Consider the following 21,649-nt stretch of genomic DNA (forward strand, 5'->3'; position numbering starts at 1 on the left):
CTAACGAATTTTCATTTAATCAAGTAAAAAGAAATTCAAATTTCCCGCGGAAAATTGGTATCGCCATCTAGCGATGTATATATCGAACTATCTTCGGAATGTGATCAGCGCCTCTATCGGGAAAATGTCCAAGTTTCTCGCGCAATAGTTCCCATTTTCGACGTTAGATGGCGCCACTGCAACGTATGTATCGACAGTGGTACAAAAAACAAGTTCTCCTAGGTAAATTTTATTATTGCAATACCTCTGATATAACTACAACTTTATTACTGTAAACGTAATTAAATGAAATTATTCGTTATTATTACGAACGTATACCATATGTCCGTAAAAAGATATTAATAACGCCATCCAGCAGTACAAACAGGAACTATTCGACGACAAACTTGGACGTTTCCCCGATAGAGGTCCTAATCAACTCTGCAAAACAGTTCGGCATGTTCACCGCTAGATGGCTATTGATTCGAGCGAAAATACCGGGAATCCGCGAGAAAATCGTCGACAGTTTCAATCTTTAACAATGTTTTATATTCTAATCTACTTTCTTTTCTCACTGTTTTCGATGTGGTATATACAGTTATATGTCGACTCGGAATATGAAATAATCGCTTCGGATAATTACTGAAAATTATTTATTTCAGTTATAGTATTATCTGTATCTGTGCATAATATAACAATCCTTTTTGTTTCACCAGTTATTCTTCGATTCACATTGTCACGAATTAGTATCGAGTGATATACATAGTGGCAGAAAACATATTTTTTTTTTTCATCTCGGAAATACTGAAAAATTACTTTCGAAAGATATTCGTTATAAAAACAGCAACGTTACAATGTTTCTACGATGTTTCGAAGATTACGGAACGTATTATACTAGCGTATTAATTATAAACAAAAATATGGAAAATTGAATCGCACGGTAAATCGTTGTTGGTGATTGGTTTTATTAGGAAAAACAAACATAAAAAATCACGGATGTTTCGTTACTCGTTTACTACACGTAAAACTAAATAGCTTAACGCAATGTGACTAGATAAAATGCACATCTGTTGTAATACTTTCAAGTAAAGGTGTATTAAAAATGGAACAAAGAGAATACTAATTTTAGGTAAATAAAACTTTGTAACTTGGGAATTTTTGCAAGTGGTTTGCAAACTGTGCCTTTAACATATGTGTGTAATTGCCCACGCATATGTATACAGCGGTTAATATCACTAAATTTTCTATGGAAATATGAACGTTTGATTTCACTTTTTTTTTTTTTTCTGTTGCATAACATGTGGATCAATTTAATGTTTGGTCTAACATTATATCTTATCCATTATCTCGCGAACGCAAGGTCGAACAGCAGATATATTTTCGTTATTTGACGCGATCACTAGGGTTGCCACCTGTTCTACTTTCGTATTTTTCTGCACCATGTCTTCCGCATGGTCCTACTCTTGGCTATACCGCCGCGAAAAATTGTTCGTTTTCTAGTTCCAGTTACAATGGACGAGCTATCAAGGAAACTTGCCACGGGAACACTTGATTAGCTAAAAGTTTATAATTGTAAAAAAAAAAAAAAAAAAAAACAAAACTGATAAAAACCTTGTTGAAATATAGTCGAAAGCATGAAAAGTATAAGCGTAAGCGCTGGAAACGGTTACTCGAGTTTATTATCCCAATTATAGCAAGAATTTCACGAAATAAATAAAATATCGTTTCTGTGTACATATTATAGATACTTTAAAAAGGTGGCGGCCCTAGTAATAATTAACAAACGTGGACGTTCGAAATGATTTATCTACGATAAAAAGCACTTTCGTCGGTGTTGAATAAAAGTTTTATATATGTATATAAAACTTCTGTACTACAGTGTTAGGTGATCCCATAAAATGAAGCATCGTCTTGCAACACGATTTCCAATCGTCGTTCCTTTCTCGATCGTCGAACAAAGCCAAGACTGTGCGTAAAATCGACAAAATGCACGTTTATGAAATCTCGAGATTTTAGACAGGCATCGTTATGTACACAATATAAACAATTCTCTATACTATTTACAAAAAAAATCCAGTTTACGAATTTCGCGTTAATACTAAACACCTATAAATCACGTTTCTCATCGCCCCGACAGTGTGTAAAATATCGAACGATAGGTTCGTACCGCGGTAATAAATTGTGCTCGATAAGTGTGAAAACGTCGACATACAGAATAATTTCTCGATCCGTGTTTAATTTATTATTCAACTCTGAATGCTTTTTAATTCAGAGAAATTCCTTGTATCCACGAACTTAGGTCGCTAGTGTCTTCACAGCTGAGGCTTATCGAATTCTTCTCGTTCTTTCTCGATTCCAGAAGCGTTTGGGCAGCGGTTCGTCCAGTCAAATACGCTCCGTGTACTGTACTATAAAAGGAAGTATGGGTATGCTCGCCAGCGAATGCTATCACTATTTTCGATGGATCGTCTTCCTGCTTTATAGGTTCGGCTAAACAATTTATGTCTAATTGACTCGCGCCGACTGCCATAGCGGTATAAGAACCGTGCGTGTACGGTTGCATATGCCACGAGGTGTGTATGCAATTGTTTGGCGCTGGTACGAATGGATCGTTGAGAAATTTTCGTAATATCGATGTGCATACATCGGCTACCTCCGCTGAACTTAAACGCTCCATATACTCGGCAGCCTTTCCCGATATCCATCCTAACAGTAGCGTTTCCGAAACTTTAGTAAAAGAATATATCTTCCTGAACCATGTTTTGCTAACGTCTTGCTTTTCTTCTTCCGTTAATCCTCTATCGTCCCAGAGAAGCATCACTTCCGATATTCCAGGATTCAGAAACGGTCTTTCGTACTCTAAAAATATTTTGTCCACGGTACCGAACAAAAGTCTGTCTATGGCATCGAGTTTATAAGTAGGTAGAGGTGGATCGAATATATCGTTAGCTTTTTCCTTAAGGACTCCTAATGGCAATGTACAAATCACATGTTCGGCTAATATTGTTTTCCCGTTTTCGCATTCTATTTCTATAAAAGTGTTTTTATTAGGACAATTATTCGTAGAATTCTCGTCTTCCGCGCACTTTTTTCTTTGCCACCTGCAATCAACGCATTTGTATCAACACATGTACAAACATATATACCGATAGTATTACTGCTTAACGGTCAAATGTTACGGTTAATCAGCTTTCTTACATAAAATTCTTCTTACCTAATTTTAGTAACAACGTGTCTAGTAAGAATGCTGTCTTTTGGTATGTGTTTTGCGACTGGTTCCAATATAGCACTGTAACCATCCGGAAGACTGATATTTCCACCTTGTAGTTCCGCGTACGAACCCATTTCCAAAAGATCAACATCCTCCATACTATCACAGCCAGTAATACAAGTTTCTCTTTTAAGTAAACAGTCAAACAACAATTGCCTAATTCTTCTGTCCTCTTTTGGCAGAGACGATAAGTAAATCTCAGCCTCTAACGCGACGTGAGCGCCGACGCTGTTTATCCCATCCGGGGGACTGTAAGGGCTTAAAAAATATTCTTCGCACCGCCTTAGAAAACACACGTAAGCTTCGTAGATTTCTTGCAAAACTGGAAACGGTAGTTGCTTGCCGTCTTCCGTAGCTGCTACAACTTTATGAGGCCTCGGTATGCGTACGATATCTATCAATCCATTTGCCATTGCTAATTCAAACATTGGATTTCCTAGGACTCCGTGGATCCAATTTGCCCCTAACTCAACTTTTTCGTTGCCTATATTCAAACATTTCGTAAATTATTCGATCGTACATATCAACTATTAACGACAATTAAATTCCTCGATCTCATAAACGTCTGTGTCGGTGTTAGTAATTGTTTGTTCGTCAAAGAAATTTCTTTTCTAATTGTTGGAATAGTAATCGAACTCTGTAATTTCGCATTATGAAACAGAGGATCCAAAGGTTCGTTTAAGTATGGGAGATATCTCGAATGTGTACAAAAATTATTTCGACTAAAATCAAAAAGCAGAATCGAAGAATCGAACGTTTATCGATTAAGGGAATACGAAAATAGGTTAACCAAAGACTCACCGATTTTTAGCGAGACGATACGACCACCTATCCGACCTCGTGCCTCGACAATCAAAAAATCAGTTTCGTGGTTCTTCAATAAATGATTTGCAGCTGATAATCCGGCCATTCCTGCGCCGACGATTAAAATTTTGCACTTAACTTTGTCATTATTCGACTTGTTCGTGGACTCCGCCATGATCATACCATATCAGCTGTCAATGGTAAAACGAACGTGGATGGCGTATTAATTTTTATCTACGAAAAACTGGACACTGCTATTTCTCCATTTCATTACAGATATCGTACCTTTTACGAGAGATACTCGAAAGTACTCTCTTGGAATGTATTCAGAGCTCTTTGATGGTTTTCATACTATACGCGCGCGGTAACGGTTGCATCGATGCATCGGTGCTGCTGATCCGTGCTGATCCGAGCATCCACCACCAGGAAAGACCTGGAAACACCACAAGGCCACTTGGCCACTCGGCCACTCGGCCACTCCACTCAACTGATAACTGATTTTACTAATACTGGATTTAGTTATCTAAAAGAAAAATTGTTTTCTGGGTTGGAGTGCTTTTTAAAAATATACAAAATATTTGATAAAAATTCAGTATAATAAATGTTATACGTACATGTACTTATACTTTAGTGATACGATAAAAATAATGTATTCAAAGGTGTCGGTGGCGCCATCTTACATAAATAGTAGGAACTCTATTTTCACTAGAAACTTGGGCATTTCCTCACCGATGGCGCCACCAGTACTGAAAACCAGTATTAGTATAATTGCAGTGTTGTAGCTGAATTTCCTACAGCTTTGCACTTGAATAAGTAAATAAATAAAGAAATAAATAAATTAGTATGAATCCATTTCAGTGATTTAAACATTTTTAAACTCGGCCGGTCACAAAACGACTTGCAATTAGCGAACGGTGGCGTTTTTGGACGCCACGTTCATCCAATGACGTCATAAACACCAAAAAATCCGGCAAGTCTTTCGCCTCTGTAAAACTAATCTGCGGTCAAGTCCTGTCCTGTCGTTTCGCTTCGCGTTTGCGCTATACGCAGCTATACGGTAACGGTACTGAACGGTACTTGACGGCAGTACTTGATAACGCTTCAAAATTTATAGGATAAAGCAGTGAAAGCTGGCGGCGGCATGGAAAATTAAATGTACCATGTTGCGATTTAATTATTTCTCTAGTTTGAATAAAAAATCAATGTGAACGATGAACAGTGTTTTCTAGCAGTTGATATAAATAAGCCAGTAGTTGAAGTGCTAGGAGAAAGTTTAATACGCCACGTGACTATGTACATGGGTTTTACACAAAGTTTTGATCGCATAGGTTAAGGTGAAGGCACTCTTTAGCCGCTTGGCGGGAGATGAACTCTGCTTTTAATTTTTTACATTTTATCCGTATCTGAAATGGATTTCGATCTGCCATTCAATTTTATGCCAATGTTTTCTATTATCCTGTTAATAATCGTCACTATCGTCACGGTTTTTCAAAAACTAAAGTAAGAACAACTTTTGCATTTTACAATTTTTGTAATAATCATAAAGACATTCACGACGTGTTTACTTACATGCTAGGTTCAGGTGGCCTGTGAAAGTGAACTGCTGGTTTTGCAATAATGACACCAAGATTTGGCGACAACAACTTAACTGGTGGTTGTGTCCACATTGTGAACAGTATAATGGTTTTTCTAAGGTAAATCAATATATGTAATTATAGTTTAGTTGTTTAGTATGTAATTGAAATGCTTGCATGCATCTATGTATTAGGATACTTGTTTGTACAACAAAAAATAGAATCAAGAATGATAACATAATTACAAAGAATTTATTCATAATTATTTTACTAGGTCAAATTATTTGACTTATTAAATGGTTTTAAAGTAATGGGAATATCTTTATACAGAATTTAAATAATTTATCTATGCGATATCATTTAAAAGTCTATGTACTATTTCTATGTTATCTTACGTATCAAATTTTAGAATGACGATTACACGTATAGTATACCAGAACAGTACAAAATTCCTTCAAATGAAATTAAAAGATACTGCAGGAACAGTAGGGATACAAGCATTAATAAAATTGCAAAGAATGGCCTTTGCAATCGATGTACATCATGCGAAAGCTTAAAGATATCAAAATTGTCCACTTTTACACCTGCCAATGAAAAGAATTACGAGCACGAGTTGAAACAATTTAAAGATAGTTTAGAGCAACGATATCCATTATGCGCAAATTGTAAAATTACTGTACATAATACATTACACAAACAAGCATTTTGGCTTGCCAAATATAAGATGTCGCTGTTCAAGCAGAAACCATTTCGCATTATTAAGAATGTAAGTATACCGTAATATATCTTGCAATAGGATTTAATCAAATTACTTTGCGTTATAAATTTTTCATTCCTTGTAGAATGCAACATATACAGAATCAATATTCAGAACAATTTCAACAATTTTGGATTCTATGGTTGCATATAACATGGATTTTGTATTCTTGCCAATCGGAGGACTGTTCTTTCAATTCTGTGCTTGCTGGGTGGCTTCTACCAGAAAAAAATTTTCCGATATATTGCTGATATTTTTATGGATTTGTATCATTATACTTTTACCATTTAAAGACTCGAGATTGATTAAAACAGATTTACGGAATACATGGTTCTCCCTTGAATATATTACTCTCTACCACACAGTAAGTTAGCCAAATATATCGCATTGATAATTATACCGTCGCAAATTGATACTAACCTTATTAATTTTCTATTACTTTTATTTTAGATTATGTTATTTATTTCAATTATAGGCTTCGTTAATGTAAAGCCAAAATCTCGTAAAAGCGCATCAAGTAGAAATATGTCGTTTAAAAAGATGGAATCTTCTACTAAAGATACAGTATTATCTGATTCATGTATGACAACTAGGAGTGATAAATACGATTTTAATACTAAAAGTATCTGTAGTTTAGGTGAAACAGTTACTAATCAACTGCCATCAAACGAAATAAATGACTGTAAGCTTCTTTGTATGGAGAAACCAGCAACAACTCCTAAATCTATAGTATTCCAAAGTCTACCGTAAGTAATCTGATTCTGTACATATCCAGTTTAAAGGAATAATACTTCAACTATTTTTTTATATTACAGTACAAATCACGAATCACAATTATCTACTTTTATTAGCGATAAAAGCGTACTTTGTAAGCCCATATCTTTGTATAAAAATGGTGTGCCAGAGAACAATTCTTTGAACGACAGTTTGACTACATTAAGCACATTGTATTTGAGCGAAGATAAACCAAAGTACGCAACCAAAACGCCCAAGATTTTTGAAAAAAAAGTGTACAATACAACAAGTTCCGAGATTTTTAAAAAATTAAACAACACTTGTGGTAAAAGACTTATTTTATCACCACCTAAATTGAAATCAGTTACGCAAGCGTCATGGGTAGCCGGTGGATATTGGCATGACGGTATCGAACCACCGTCATTATCCAGATCATCCAGTCAGAGTTCTGGCTTTGGTTCTACAGGTTCTAATTTTGCTCCATCCAGAGAGCCATCGGTACACGAATTTGATCAATGTTCAGTTATATCGGATGGAACACAATCCTATTATACTTCAAGACAAAGTAACGTTAGTCCTGTTGGATCCTTCTGTCAACAAAACTTACAATCCCCATTTACAGAACTAAAAAATCTCGTTAGTAATCAAACAATGAAATTTCCATCGCCTAATCTCTGTACTCCTAAAACATTACTACCGTCTCAGAATCATCAAAGTAACGGTTCACCTTTTATGGATCAGTGTTACCAAGGACAAAATGTAAATATCAGCGATATTAAGAATCCCTCTGAAATGCAAATGTTTCCTAGTCATACCACTATCGTAACGAGTCCTGTTTGGTTATCGACACTTTTATGTGGTTCGCTCATATTAAACATAATAGTACTGTGTACTACTTTATTACGTTAAACAGGGTATGAATCATGCTTGATCTTTTTTTTGTTCATCGTTTCACCTTTAGCTTAAGTTTGCCATTTACCTATACATATATTAATTATTGATTACCGATTACATTGATTACTGTTTTAACAAATAATTATTAACGAAATAGAATTTTTCGTCTTGATTACGAACAGGTATACTGCCGGTATGAAGTTTTCCGTTATCGTATGTAAGTGACTGTTAATACCTCTTGTTTGTTTGTTTGTTTTTTTTTCTTTTTTTTTTTAAGTATAAAACAACACGATTAAATACTGCTGCCCTTCTTTGTATGTATTTTTATTATCGATCGAGTTTAGACGATAACCTGAATATTAAGTTAAAAGGATAATAACAGAATGTTAGATACTGGTATGACAAAAGATTCGAGTGACATTCTAAACTGTCAATCTTGTGATAAAGAAAATGTTCTTCATGTGTGTTCATTAGTGAAATATGTATGTAGTCTAACAAACTTAAGGATTAAGGAAACAATGTGAAGTTACGTACACTTTATATAGATAATCGTTATTTTTCTCGATTTAATTTTATTAGAACTTGTCTCTGCGTGAGAAAGACTCGTTCTACCTTTTTGATTCTTATGACTCATTAAAATATATTAACACAAAATACTACTATAAATCTTGTTAAAACGATAACGTTAGAATAAATGTTCATTCTTCTTTTTCTTTTTTCTGCATGTATTCCGGTACTCTCAGTTTAAAAAAATGTTGAAATTCAACTTTGGTACGCTAAATTTTTACTATAACATAATAAAATTAATTTTAACACAATATTGATGTAAAAGTTTGTCGATACTGAGGACAGTGTTAAAGAAATTCCAATGCTTTCGTTATCGAACAATTTCTTAACTATAAAAAAAAAAACCGCAGGCGGTAAAAGTACGAGTTAGCAATACCACGGAAATAAAACGGAGTACCAGATTAAAGATTTTAATAATACTGTAAAAATTTTGAAATTGTGCTAAAACGAACCTTGACGTTATTTTCAGGCGAAATTTTGTTAATATATAAAAAATATCCACATCAGCGTGCTTCCATACACGAATTCCGTTTTTCTTAAATACACAACGATAAGACTGTACTAATAATTTAATTACGATTTTCAATGAATTTAAGGTAACGTTAAGAAGAAGATAGTTTCTAAGATACATGTAACATTCAACAATTTTGTACATGCGTAAGATGTGAATCTGAAATGTTCTGCACATTTGTGAAAATATATAACATGTTTATTATACATCACAATGTGATGTTTAAACAACTTAATAAAATATATATCTTTATCTGATATATCACAATTTTATTGATTTATAATTTCTTATTTCGTTCTTACAATGAATTTAATTTACGTCTCGCTGTCCAAAACCCCCCGCACAGCTCCCCTCCCGCCCTTTTCGTTAACCCTTCCCCTATTCCCCTGGCTCTCATTGTCCTCCCTGTTGTTCTATTTTACATTCGATTTGGAATTTGTAGCTTTAAACGAAAGTAAACAACGTTCGATATCTGACGATTTCTGTTCGAAATGTTTAAGATCTGGTACATTAAAGTCCACTATACGTCTGTTGAATCTTTAAATAAAATTGTAGTATAAAGTTATGTTTAATTAGGATTAATGAAAACATAGTTTCTATAACTTACCGGGTATTTCGTTCAACATTTACTGGCGTTAGTTGGCCAATTTCTTCTCTATAAGTAGTCTGCCATCGACACTCAGCTATCCCATCCTCTGAATTTTTATATATTTCTTCCTCCATTGCATCCTTTAATCCAAATTGTGTCAAATTACCATAACTTTTTGTCAGATCTAGTTCTGGAATCCATTTTCTTTGTCTCCAAATGCAAAACATTAATTTTATCAAATATATCGACGAATAATCGTCGAAGTCGTCGGATGTAATGATAATTGAAATAAATATAAATTGTAATTACTATCGACTAGAAACGTAACGCGTACCTTGCATGATACGATCTATTTCTAGGCCCTTTAAGACCCTTTGGTAAAATATTATACGACAAATCATAAGTTGTCGTCATGTTGCTATAATATTGCTTTTTCAGACCCAATAATTTCTCTCGAGACATACCCTTATGTTAAAGTTGCATTCATGTACATACGATATACATATATTACAAAGGTGCAATAATCGAAAGGTGTTGTATGTACATCGAAACATTAAGATAATTACAAAACATAAAATATTCTTATACCTCGAGCTCAAGTTTGTTATCCCATTTTGCAATTTGATTCTCCTTCCAAGTTTTATTAATATGAGCTTTGTAATCTGTATCGTAAATACTTTTCCACTCGACATATTCAGGTATATAAACTGCTCTACGCTCAAACCAATAACCTTCTAAAGTTTTTGGAGTATATTTGTCTTCGCTTATGACTGGTGCACGATCAAATTTTCGATCATTTCCAGGAAATAATTTCGCTCGTAAGTCTTTTAGCGATAATGTACTTTCTAAGCATCGTTGCTCCAAATTCCAGTGCATTACATCCATCTTTAGAAAGAATAACGAAATAAACAAATATGATTGAACAAATCGAAATTCACGAATAAATATGGTCAATTTCTCGTCACGTCCAACTATCTTGTAAACTATACATATAACTACGTTACATATCTATGTATGTATGTATATTCCCACTGAAAATCATTATAAAATGAATAAGGAAAATTGGAATTATCCATAGTTTGAACATTAAATAAATGCAGCCGTATAATATAAATTATTTTATTATTAAATAAATATACTATTCAAGAATAATTACTTAAGGTTTAATTGGTACATGGAAACAAAATTTAATGCACTTACTTTATGATTTTTAATGCAAGCATCGTCGATCCTATTAATCGAGTAATATTCGTAATATATGATTAAGAATGGTAATGGTAAAATAAATTTCCTTACAAGTAGTTTCAAATAAACGAGGGCACGTGTTTGCGTTTATCGCAATCTAAATACAGTACTTTATAGTACCTTGCTACAGCCTCTCTAGACCCTGCATACAAATCTATCGTTTAATTCTAGCAGATTTTTAGAACTCTTATTTCATTCTAGTTTCTGCTTCAGATGAGGTAGATCTGAACTTGATCAAGGTCTTTAAAGAATATACATACATACATACAAGTATATATGTATACCGATGTAACGTCGACGCAAAACATGCGATGAAAAAGAATTTATTGTTTGCATTCCATTATTATAGCAAACCTAGTTTAATACAAACAGATCTTGCTATACAATACCATCGAGTTGCAGTATAGATTTTCTTAACGCCTGCAATTCATACGAAATACGAAATACGAGGCATACAATAATTTTCCAAATAAAATGGTGTAGCAGAATACATCAAATTGCTACATACTTATGTGAATACGTCTGTCATCGCACATTCTCTATACAGCGCGTTTACGGCATGTTGTAAAAACAATAAAACGATTATCTACATCTGTCAACTTATTTATTTCTTTCACGTTCGCATATTTCGTACATTATACAAAACAAAAAAAACCGCAGCAGTTATAGATCAACCTCCTCTTTAACAGTGATTCTTGTTTCCTTGTATGTATACGTGTTAACTACAAATTTCGTTATTATAATTTTAAACGCGCTTGGCGTATTATGAAAAATAATATGATGATAATCTGATTTTTCTTCGGTTTTCTGTCTTTCCACGCGCGCGCGCGCGTGTCTGGTTGTGTGTAGTATATCGTGGTTTCCGATTAAAAGAACTTTCTCAAAGAACGTTTGGGTTCCCGAGAAATTTGAAATACAATACAATTCTTGAAATTATTCGAAGCTCGGTTGTCTCTTTTATAATTACGGAAACAAAAACAGACGTGTCCGTCGAAGAAAATGTAAATGATTGAAATTACGTTTATACGTAATAGGCTATGGATAATTGGCTAGGCTGATATTGCGGTTCACGATTCAGTAGTTCGAAGGAAAGATAGTTGAACCATGATTCAATATTCAGCGGACACGTTATTACCTTATTTTCACAATAGAATGAAAAATATATTATCGTATGACAATATTCTGAAGATCATCAAGGCGTTAAAACATTAATATTACATGTATTTTGCGATAAATACATATATGTATTTGTAGCCTTTTACGAGTAGAGCATTTTGCGAAGATTGTGTATTTGTCAGTTTGCCAAACTAATGTAATGGGGTACGGTTATATTTACATACATTTGACAAGAATATTTCTGTAGTAATTGCACTCGTTATGCACCACGCATTTGTCTTTGCATACTAGCAAACACAATTTCACCCTCGATATCACAAAAGTTAAAAAACAGAAGATGACAAAAATGACCTCACGTGGAAACATGATTTTTCTTTCGTCCCTTGTCGGCAACGAGTCAGAGAACGATTCATAAAGAAAACGTTAAATTTCTTTTTCTTCTTCCAAGTATCAAAAAATCTCTGAGCGTAACAAGATTCCAGCTTATCGCAAACAAACAGGTATGTTGTTGCGCACAGTTTACAAAAAACTTATGTCTTACTACATTAATAAACGTTTAGAATTCTCTTGGTCTAGACGATACATCAAGTACGTGTGGCTTACAGTTTTCCATAAGAACTGTGAATAAAATAGTTACAAAAGGTATGTAAAAAGTACGCATTGGAAAGCATTAATTACTGACAAAATACAGATAGAGAACAGAGTTTATTAAAAAGAAAAAAAGGAAAAAAGAAAATGCACTTGTGTGTACGATGCATTCAGAGAAACAATGTGTTGCGAGCGAATTATCCGTGGCCTGCAACAGGTTTTAGGAACTTAAGCAGACCTGTGCAACAGCTCACAATTAGACGTACAGTATACATTTAGGTAACTTCTGAGCACGAGCTCAATAACGAAGAAACGTAAACTAAATTGTTTATCTAAGACAAAAGACTCTCCTACAGACCAATTTCGTTGGGCTGCGAACTTTAAATGTAGTATAAAAAGCCTCTGATATAAACAAAATAAGCGATAATAAATTAATTTAAATTAAATGATTATATAAAGATCGATGCAATGAAAACTGGACTATAATTAGTATAAAGTAAACGTGAATGAAGGTTGGGATGAAATTGTCCTGTCGAAAATATTCTCTCGTAAAGCCGTTGGTTCGTGGACCTTGGTAATCAGTTAGAGAAGCCAACAAACTTAACTCTCTCGGTTAAGCGGGCCCTCGTCAGAAAGATCTCGAGTTATCTGTCGTCGCAAATTTGTTAATAGCAATGGAGAGAATTCTTACAATTATAAATACTTATAAGCCACGATCATTTCTACAATTTTCTCAAGGCCGCATGTCCAATCGCATCTCACGTTAGCGATACCTACCAAATCTTTAATAGTACTGCCTCCTTTATTCAAAAATTTTAATGCTTTATAGCAGATTCGATAAAACTACTACATACAAGCCAGTCAAATTATATCAGAGTGAATCTGAAAAATTTAGTCGTTATCTTGCGATAAGCGGAATTCATTTAATTTTTTTCCTTTCAAGATGATGAAATATTTGGAATAGGACATAGTAGTATAAAATAATCAAAGTATTTTATACGAGAGGCCTTTGCGTGATTATTTGACAGACATTCACCTTTATTTATCGTGCATAATATTAAATTAAATAATTTATAAAAATTAACTATTTACAAATCGATAGGACATGCAGCGCTAACTTCATAACTTAATGCACTTGTCTGAATATACCCAAGCACATGCTTGTTTCGAGACAAATAAAAAGAACTGGCGGTGCTCCTTGCGGATATATTATACGTCTATTGCCCTTACTATTGTAATTGAATCAGAGTCTCTGGAACTCTTTTGTTTTCATCGATGAAAGCGTTCTTGCATGTGTTTTCTGTAAAAGTGAAGGGTTTGGCATTATGCTCACGATCGCTGTACGTTGTTACCCATATCTGAATAGAAACATGAAAAAAAAAAAATAATAAATAAATAAATAAATAAACAAACAAACAAACAAATATCGAAACTGCACCAACAAAAACATCGATTAACTAAAAAATTATTATTATTTCTTTTTTTTTTTTTTAAGTAACCGATATCACCCATCCATTTATTTACTTAAAAATAAAAAAAAGGATGTAAATAAAAATTGTCGCAAGGTTTGTTCGTTTTTTTTTTTTAATGATTACCACTTAATCAAATACTTTTCTAGGAAACCGTACAAATTTGTTAACAACCGTTAATCGTTTAATCGCGCATTGGTTTAGCGAAACCGACGGGCGAACGATTTAAACAGATCAAACGATCCACTTACTCTAAAATGTAGACCGTCCCAGATCGATTCCTTTCGTATAAAATCGAACAAACCCACGATATCACAATCAGAATGTAGATGTTTAATTATTTGCATCTAAAAGAAACAGTTGTATATAAATGAAACGTCCAAGTATCATTAAATGTTATTACTTACCACGATTTCCTGTTCTAATCATACATTGGTTAACATTGGTTATATGATGTTGACCAGCTCTAATCGGTTTAGCAATCTGTGGAATTGGTCCGCGACGGGCCAGACTCTTCTGTCTTACAGCTTCCTTGATTCTATCTACCTCGAATTGATAGCGTTTACGATCTCGCATTGCGCCTTCTTTGGCGTCTCGCAATGCTGTCTCGAGGGCTTTCACGCGCTCCATTGTAGCTCGCAATCTCTTCTCAAGCTTGGGCAATTCGCAACGAAGATCGGCGTTGTCCCTCACGAGTTGCTTGTGAACCTGTCGGAAAGAGAAACATATGGATCGTATCGGATTCAACCAGGAAAAATAAGAGAGTTTGCAACACAAGACTATTTGTGTAATTCTATACCTTTGTAAGCTGATCTAAATTGTTCTCCAAAAAGGAAATCTTTTGTTTTTGCGTAAGCGATCCGCCGTCGTCTTCGTTATCTTCCGCATTCATAGTTTTCTTTATTCTAGACTGGAGATCCTGGACGAATAGTTTGCGCAAGTTGTGCAACGTTTGAAGTTCTTTGGCTACCGTCTCCTCCAGACCTTTGAGATCTTTTCGTGCCTGTAAGGAATCGATCGATAGTAGGGCATTACTTCTCTCGACGATTATTCACGGATATTTTCGAATGAAATGTATACATACTTGTTCCCGGCGTTCGTTAAGCAAGATTAGTTCTTGTAGTTTAACGGACTTGTTTGCTTCTTCTTGTTTCAGTCGTTCGTAATCGGCTTGCATTTGTTGATGAGCTAACGTGAATTTCTGATTCAAATCTTTCAGTTCACCGATTAATTCTTGCTTTTCAGATAGTTCGTCTCGGAGCGCAGCAACCTATAATAATAATCGCGATATCAACGATAACGTGCCATTTCTTCTCTTTACCAAGCAACAACACACATAAACCAACCGCTAGCGTTTCTGATCCTTAAAAAGAACAGACTACAATTATTAAACGAATTTTACCTGTTTCTGATGAGCATCCCGCAATTGATCCATTTGTTCTTCCAGTGCCACTCTCATCTTTGTCGCTGCTTCCTTTTCTTCAGCTTTTTCCTTATTCGTGACAGCTTGTACTTGCTCCGCAGCTTTCAGCTTTGCGCATTCTTCGCGTAGAGCATCGACGTCCTCTTCTAAAGCGCGTTTTCGCGTTTCCGCTACTTTCATCGATTCCGTTAATGTCTGCATACGAGCTTCGTGTTGCGATATTAATAAACGACAATCGGCCAAGTCTTTTTCATATTCAGAAACCTACAAACACCAAAATGAGCATCCTGTTGGATGAATGAAACGTAATCGATAATTAAAATACGAAATCGAACGCTTACTTTCTTGTTGCAGTCCACTTGGAAACTTTCCAATCCCTGGCAACGTTGTACTAAATTCTTCACCTCTGATTTCATTTTGCTAATGAAAAGTCTCGCCACTGTGAATTCTTCTTCGAGTTTACCATTGCTTTCCGGCGCAACCTACGCGAAACACGATAATTTTAATAAACACATCTCAATGTTTGCTTCATAAATCACGTTACTCGTGATTTGTTTACCTTCAAATTTTCATCGCCGCCAATAGCAACTCCAATTTCGCCCAAATCTTTCAATAAATTCGCTAACATTTCCGCGATGCGTTTCTTCTGATGCGCAGACATGTCTCGTAGTTGTTGCAATTCGGAAGCAGTAGTGTTCAATGCTGTTTGTTTAGTTAGAAGCTCTTCCATCAAAGCTTCCTGTTCTTTATTTTTCCCTTCAACCTCCTGCGATTTTTGGTCATAATTAACTGCAAGTTCCTCCAGTGCTTGCAAAACTTCTTTAACTTCTTCCTTGGCGCTTTCGTTTTCTAGTTGTATTTGGTTCATTTCTTGTTGGAGTTGCTCGTAATCTCGTCTTGCACTGGCGATTAATTCCTCCTGTTCTTCCATTTGTTCTTTCAACTTCTCGACGTATTGCGATTGTTGGTTAATCTCCTCATCCTTGTCATCCAATTGTTGATAAAGTCTTTCTCGTTCCTCTTCCAGTTTTTGTCTTTCTTCGTTGGATAAAGAGCCTGCCATCAGGCTGCCACCAGGAGTTGCTGGCATCGGACCATCGTCAAGTTTACCTAACGATAACGCTTGGTGTTAAATTTAGTACATCTTTATTTTCATAAAGTCCAACTATATGTATAAAATTACCTTCAATGGAAATGTGAATTGGCGTTATAACGTCTTGCGCTTCTACCAAATTAACTTGTTCCTCGGGATTAACCGTTTCACCCTGTCGCCAACGCGATAATTCAGCCTCCAATTTCTCAACTTTTCCTTTCAACCTAGCTGCCTTCTCTTTTTCTCTCTCGTAGCGACGTTTCCATTCTTCAGCTGTCAATTCCTCGTTGACACAGACAACGTTCTTGATAGTCTTGGCACGTTTACCTGGAAAAATAGATAAGGTAAAGCTCCGATGTGTCTTTATCGAGCCGGTTAATGAGAAATTATACAAGTTTCGTATTACCAAAGTCTAAGGTCGATTTTGTTTCTGATTCGTTAAAACTAGCTGGCGAGCAACAAATAATAATCGTAGTTCTAGCATTGCCACCGAGAGATTCTTGTAGAATTCGAGTCAACTTTGAATCACGATAAGGAATGTGAGTTTTGTTTCCATCGGCTAAAGCTGAAATTACATTGCCAAGCGCCGATAAGGATTTATTAATATTTTTTGCTTCGTCCAACACGGTGCCCTCTGCCCCCGTCTTGGAAACCTAAAATGTAACATAAAAACCGTGAAACATTTGTATACTGGTAGAAAAGAAAAGCAAGGTCTTGAAAAACTTGACGAAATAAATGTATAACCAACCTTCTCGGAACCAGCCAAATCAACAAGATACAATTTTCCAGAAAGCTTTTTTTCATTTTCCAGATTTTCTTGTTTCACGTTTATTAAGAATACGGAATGAGAACGCGAACTGTGCTCATTCATATTAGTTACAGCGATGTGTCTAATAGATTTTCCTTCCTCTATTACCTCGAATACTTCTTCGGGACTAGATACAAATCGCTCTGTTGCACCTTTCACGAATGGAACTCGATTCTTATCTTCGTGTACGCTTAAATTTACTTTAGACACTGAAAACACGAAAAAGAATACAATGAGATCAGAGAAATTAAATTATTAACACAATGTCGATAAAATATACAATTTCTTACCATCGAGAAGATCTCTGATTTTATCCATATAGATTTCAAAATATGAGACTTTGATATGAAATTCCAAGTTTTCTTCCATGCCGTAGATGTGATTGAAAATATCGTTAACAATTCTGGGAATAATACCCTGTTTATTTGGATCTCCGATAATACCTTCCATCGTGTGCGTTTTTCCTATTTATACGTAAAACATATTTTGACAAATGAAATTTTTTTTGGTATTTTTTATTCTATCACTTCAGTAATTACTTTTCTCTCAGTGAATGTTTTTACTTTTGAAATAACAATCGCGATTTCATATACATATGTAAATTTTCTATCGATAATAAACGTACGATATTAATATATTTTATTTATTATAAATTTTCACTTACCCGAAGATGTTTGACCGTATGCAAAAATAGTGCCATTGTATCCAGCCAATACGTCTGTGACAATTGATCTAGCCGCTTCGTTATATACTTTGTCTTGAGTAGCATTTGGTTTAAATACTTTGTCAAAAAGATATACTTTTCCCTAAAATAATAATATAATGCTTCGTTAACGAAAATATGTAACAATAAGTAACGTAATAGAATCATTAAGAATATCCATCAATTTAAAATCATTGATAGATTATTGCATTAAATTTTAATGAAATTTGCTCATACGAGCAATCGAATATAAAATGCACAAGAAAACAATTACATCATACGTATGCCTCTAAATCTCCTTCGCGTACTAGGAAGTCTATAGGAAAAATGGAGACAATTGCATTCACCGAGGCTTTGTCTCGGGAACCACTTGAAACAATAGCGATATCTTTTCTAAGCATCAAAGAAAATGCAAGAGCTTCCATATAAGAGACAATATATTTCATACACATTCTACGCGTACAGATACAGACACAGCTACAGCTACGGCGTTCAAGCTAATTTTACATATACATACATATAGTACAAACAAGAAATTAAATAAATATTATTGTTAATAGCTTACAATAAACATTTATTAATATAATCTTTAATAAAACAATTATAAATAATTACAGAAGCGCATTTCTATCTTGTACAAACGTACTAGAGAACATAAACGAGAAATAATTAATGCTTCCTTATCGGTTAGGTAAGTGCCGACCCTTCAAATGAACCGGTAACAATCTCTCTATGTTTTATCTATGTGTTTTCAGATCACGACTTAATTCATTTTTTGTTAGTATCGATAAAACAGTACAAGACTACGGAAAAATATTACAATTGCATTATTATAAAATATAACATCGCCCCTTCTAAATACACAATCGGAAAGTAAAAATTCATAAATGCAAATTCACAAAATTTGTATATAACCATAGTAATTATAAGAAATCATGGAAACATGGATTATTATTTCATTCTTAAAATTAATATATTACAAAATAATAACAATACTATAATATGCTATATTCTTCAAAATCGATTAAAAATACAATATAACGTGGTACAATATTAGCGAATAAAAGGAATAAAGCTTCGACTTGAAGGTTTAAGTTATACAGATTTATGCGTACATTAGTAATATTTTCAAAATAATATCCAAATAGATTAACAAATCAGTTATACTCTCGATACACAGAAGATATCTTTCATTTTTAATAAACGATTCTCTCATTGTTTGCTTAATATTGTGAAAAATGGAAATAATTCAGAGGTGTTCTACCATTTTGTCGCGCGAGTATTGGTTTATCGAAAAAACAATCAATTATCGACAAGACTCGAAAAGAAATTCCATATAGTCGATAGCGATAGTTCGGTAAAAGAGACATGTTCATTTAAAAGTTAAGCTATCGAAATAGTGATTGCGTGAACGTGTGAAAATGATTGATAGAAACGAGGAACGAGGGACGACGAATGTAGAGAACGAGATCGATTTCGGCGTAAATAACAAATATGAATCACCAATCAGCAGCGTAATTTGAATAATAATTAATCGGCATTAAAAGTATTGGTAAATTTGCATAGGGTTAAAAAATACGAGACAGTATGCAGAGGAGGATCAAGAGCAGCATAACAAGCAGCAGCTGTCAGCTGAGCACAGTGACATCACAAGTAAACGGTTAACTAGCCTGATACAACTGAAAAAAGAAAAGAGAGAGAATGACGTGCGTAAAACGTACCCCAATGGAGATGCAATTCTCTTCGCCGCCGGAAGGGAATTTAACGATAAACTTCGAGCCAGCCCTTTCCTCGGAGTCGTTCAAAGGTCGAAACCTACAGACTACCTTGATACTATCCTCCGCGGCGATCTCACGCTCCTTCGGCGTCTCCATTGCCATATTTTGGTAGCACGAATTCGTGACACGAGTTCCTCAATTCCCCTATTTAACCGCGCTTAAAAATGATTTCCGAACTTTCGTAGAGTGCATAGGCGACGGGATGGTCGGTTGAACCGCATCAAGATACCACTAACGTCTCTCTGTCACAAACCACAGCCCGTTTTGGAGCCAGCAAAGATGGCTGCCTTTGCTCGACGATTTTGCGGCTGGGCTTGATTTGCGTGTGCAAAGGTGGTGAGAATCGGCGATCGTACTTGTCGTGAATCGGTCGAGGAGCATGGACGAATAGGTTACTTCGCGAACGCGTTTACTTTCTAATGCATTACTACTGGCGCAGACTAAGCCACGGTGAGAAGTATTTTCCTTGTACTTTGGTTTTCTACAGTTTTCTAAAAAGCAATCGATGACCAAGGTCTAGACAAAGTTTAACGCAAACGCAACCAAGTAAACGTGCGCGCGCGCGCGCCGACTGCCCTACCGCCGACTCGCCTACTTTGCGCACTCGATACGTACATATATATATATATATATATACACATACACCGTACACCATTGTCGGCGCTGCGGCGAGGATATCATACGCTTTCAGGGCTGTAGTATGCGTGGGTGGTGTCGAGCTACGGCCACTTTCTTTCCAACCATATTTTTACTAAAAACTTGTAACATCGACGCTCCTTCTCCCGTGTACCGATACGAAACGCATTTTTCGTTATCAACTAATTTACCGATACAATGACTATCGTTTATTACGAAATGACTTCTTTTTGTTTGAATTAACCGCCTTTTTGGAGGCCAAGGTTGGAGTCTATCTCGCCGAGATGTTGGCGATAAGAGTCATCGATATGTATATGCCTAAAAATTGGGGCGGGGCGCACCGATCCATGATTGTACAGTCAGTTTTTGTACAAAGAAATTACAGTTATTTTTCCACATTGAAATTTATTGTAAACTTTTTCAATTGTCTGATAAAAAATGTGTGTAACCTTTTTCTCTGTTTTTACATGATTCATTTACAAGAAAAATGCAGAATACTAATTACATGAACGTTTTGTAGATACGCAACTACCGACACGATTTTAACGATAATTTGACTCATCGATGACACTGATTACACCAAAGTTTCCGTATTCTTCAGAATTATCAATCACTGATTTCATTCCATGCTCTTCCGATAATAAAGTTCTGATTTTAAATGAATTTGATTTTTGGGGGAGATGATAGATAGCTTGTCTAATCCAGACCTAAGAGACACTTCTTATTTTTAAATAAAAACGTCCCATTTAATTATCGTAATTGTTCTATGATTAAATAAAAGAAATTCCGACAAATAAAACTGGAAAACAACAATATTTACTGTAACATAACAAAAGAGGCACATTTTATTTTCTTTAACAATAAAGTAAAGAATGCCCCTCCCACGGTCATGGTTCGTTATAAATGTTGTGTTAACTAAGATTAACATGCCTGTACCATGTACAGTACATACTACGTTCTACCATTTTGCTATGCTACATGACTAGTTTACAGACAATATAAAGTGCAACTTATTTTCAACAATCACATAATATTAGTATTTTCATTTTAATAAATAGCGTTACTATCGTTACTACTTTGATATTATTATTGTTATTTAACGATATCAC

General features: G+C 34.9%; 4 protein-coding genes across 8 annotated transcripts; 1 reads left to right on the top strand and 3 right to left on the bottom strand.

Annotated features, from left to right (window-relative positions):
- Positions 1-615: 615 nt before the first annotated feature.
- LOC128879096 (peroxisomal N(1)-acetyl-spermine/spermidine oxidase) lies at positions 616-4,709 on the bottom strand. Of its 3 annotated transcripts, XM_054127934.1 has the most exons (5): positions 4,669-4,709; positions 4,340-4,577; positions 4,052-4,245; positions 3,194-3,734; positions 616-3,080 (listed from the first exon to the last, which is right to left on the bottom strand). In XM_054127934.1, exons 3-5 carry the CDS (start codon positions 4,233-4,235, stop codon positions 2,243-2,245), a joined length of 1,563 nt encoding a protein of 520 aa, XP_053983909.1. In that variant the 5' UTR covers positions 4,236-4,245; positions 4,340-4,577; positions 4,669-4,709; the 3' UTR covers positions 616-2,242. The 3 variants fall into 3 exon arrangements, with proteins under 3 accessions (XP_053983909.1, XP_053983911.1, XP_053983910.1); XM_054127936.1 differs by having other exon boundaries at positions 4,052-4,577; XM_054127935.1 differs by lacking the exon at positions 4,669-4,709 and having other exon boundaries at positions 4,340-4,596.
- Positions 4,710-5,042: 333 nt separating this feature from the next.
- LOC128879059 (uncharacterized) lies at positions 5,043-8,584 on the top strand. Its single transcript, XM_054127874.1, has 6 exons — positions 5,043-5,554; positions 5,631-5,748; positions 6,038-6,394; positions 6,471-6,749; positions 6,836-7,131; positions 7,201-8,584. The coding sequence occupies exons 1-6, from the start codon at positions 5,463-5,465 to the stop codon at positions 8,027-8,029; spliced, it is 1,971 nt and encodes a 656-aa protein (XP_053983849.1). The 5' UTR covers positions 5,043-5,462; the 3' UTR covers positions 8,030-8,584.
- Positions 8,585-9,333: 749 nt separating this feature from the next.
- Positions 9,334-10,833, bottom strand: LOC128879060 (uncharacterized). Its single transcript, XM_054127875.1, has 4 exons — positions 10,270-10,833; positions 10,016-10,146; positions 9,700-9,891; positions 9,334-9,629 (listed from the first exon to the last, which is right to left on the bottom strand). Exons 1-4 carry the CDS (start codon positions 10,564-10,566, stop codon positions 9,506-9,508), a joined length of 744 nt encoding a protein of 247 aa, XP_053983850.1. The 5' UTR covers positions 10,567-10,833; the 3' UTR covers positions 9,334-9,505.
- A 1,895-nt stretch (positions 10,834-12,728) lies between these two features.
- LOC128879058 (kinesin heavy chain) lies at positions 12,729-20,388 on the bottom strand. 3 transcript variants are annotated; one of them, XM_054127870.1, is made up of 13 exons: positions 19,848-20,388; positions 18,088-18,229; positions 17,714-17,887; positions 17,364-17,632; positions 17,022-17,268; positions 16,706-16,942; positions 16,082-16,632; positions 15,864-16,004; positions 15,502-15,786; positions 15,184-15,369; positions 14,899-15,102; positions 14,507-14,807; positions 12,729-13,930 (listed from the first exon to the last, which is right to left on the bottom strand). In XM_054127870.1, exons 1-13 carry the CDS (start codon positions 20,004-20,006, stop codon positions 13,860-13,862), a joined length of 2,967 nt encoding a protein of 988 aa, XP_053983845.1. In that variant the 5' UTR covers positions 20,007-20,388; the 3' UTR covers positions 12,729-13,859. The 3 variants fall into 3 exon arrangements, with proteins under 3 accessions (XP_053983845.1, XP_053983846.1, XP_053983848.1); XM_054127871.1 differs by having other exon boundaries at positions 12,729-13,988; XM_054127873.1 differs by lacking the exon at positions 12,729-13,930 and adding an exon at positions 14,351-14,446 and having other exon boundaries at positions 19,848-20,387.
- Between the last annotated feature and the right edge of the window lie 1,261 nt (positions 20,389-21,649).

This window comes from Hylaeus volcanicus, chromosome 6 (assembly GCF_026283585.1).
Source record: "Hylaeus volcanicus isolate JK05 chromosome 6, UHH_iyHylVolc1.0_haploid, whole genome shotgun sequence".
NCBI classification, from domain to species: domain Eukaryota; kingdom Metazoa; phylum Arthropoda; class Insecta; order Hymenoptera; family Colletidae; genus Hylaeus; species Hylaeus volcanicus.

Coding starts and splice junctions, on each gene's coding strand:
- LOC128879096 (XM_054127934.1), bottom strand. CDS start 4,235: ATGATCATGGCGGAGTCCACGAACAAGTCGAATAATGACAAAGTTAAG. Junction 3,735..4,051: donor TATCGTCTCGCTAAAAATCG/GTGAGTCTTTGG, acceptor GTTTGAATATAG/GCAACGAAAAAGTTGAGTTA. Junction 3,081..3,193: donor CACGTTGTTACTAAAATTAG/GTAAGAAGAATT, acceptor CGTTGATTGCAG/GTGGCAAAGAAAAAAGTGCG.
- LOC128879059 (XM_054127874.1), top strand. CDS start 5,463: ATGGATTTCGATCTGCCATTCAATTTTATGCCAATGTTTTCTATTATC. Junction 5,749..6,037: donor AGTATAATGGTTTTTCTAAG/GTAAATCAATAT, acceptor ATCAAATTTTAG/AATGACGATTACACGTATAG. Junction 6,750..6,835: donor ATATTACTCTCTACCACACA/GTAAGTTAGCCA, acceptor CTTTTATTTTAG/ATTATGTTATTTATTTCAAT.
- LOC128879058 (XM_054127870.1), bottom strand. CDS start 20,006: ATGGCAATGGAGACGCCGAAGGAGCGTGAGATCGCCGCGGAGGATAGT. Junction 17,269..17,363: donor ATTTGGCTGGTTCCGAGAAG/GTTGGTTATACA, acceptor GTTACATTTTAG/GTTTCCAAGACGGGGGCAGA. Junction 16,943..17,021: donor AAAATCGACCTTAGACTTTG/GTAATACGAAAC, acceptor CTATTTTTCCAG/GTAAACGTGCCAAGACTATC.
- LOC128879060 (XM_054127875.1), bottom strand. CDS start 10,566: ATGGATGTAATGCACTGGAATTTGGAGCAACGATGCTTAGAAAGTACA. Junction 10,147..10,269: donor ATAACAAACTTGAGCTCGAG/GTATAAGAATAT, acceptor CTTTAACATAAG/GGTATGTCTCGAGAGAAATT. Junction 9,892..10,015: donor AATAGATCGTATCATGCAAG/GTACGCGTTACG, acceptor TTGCATTTGGAG/ACAAAGAAAATGGATTCCAG.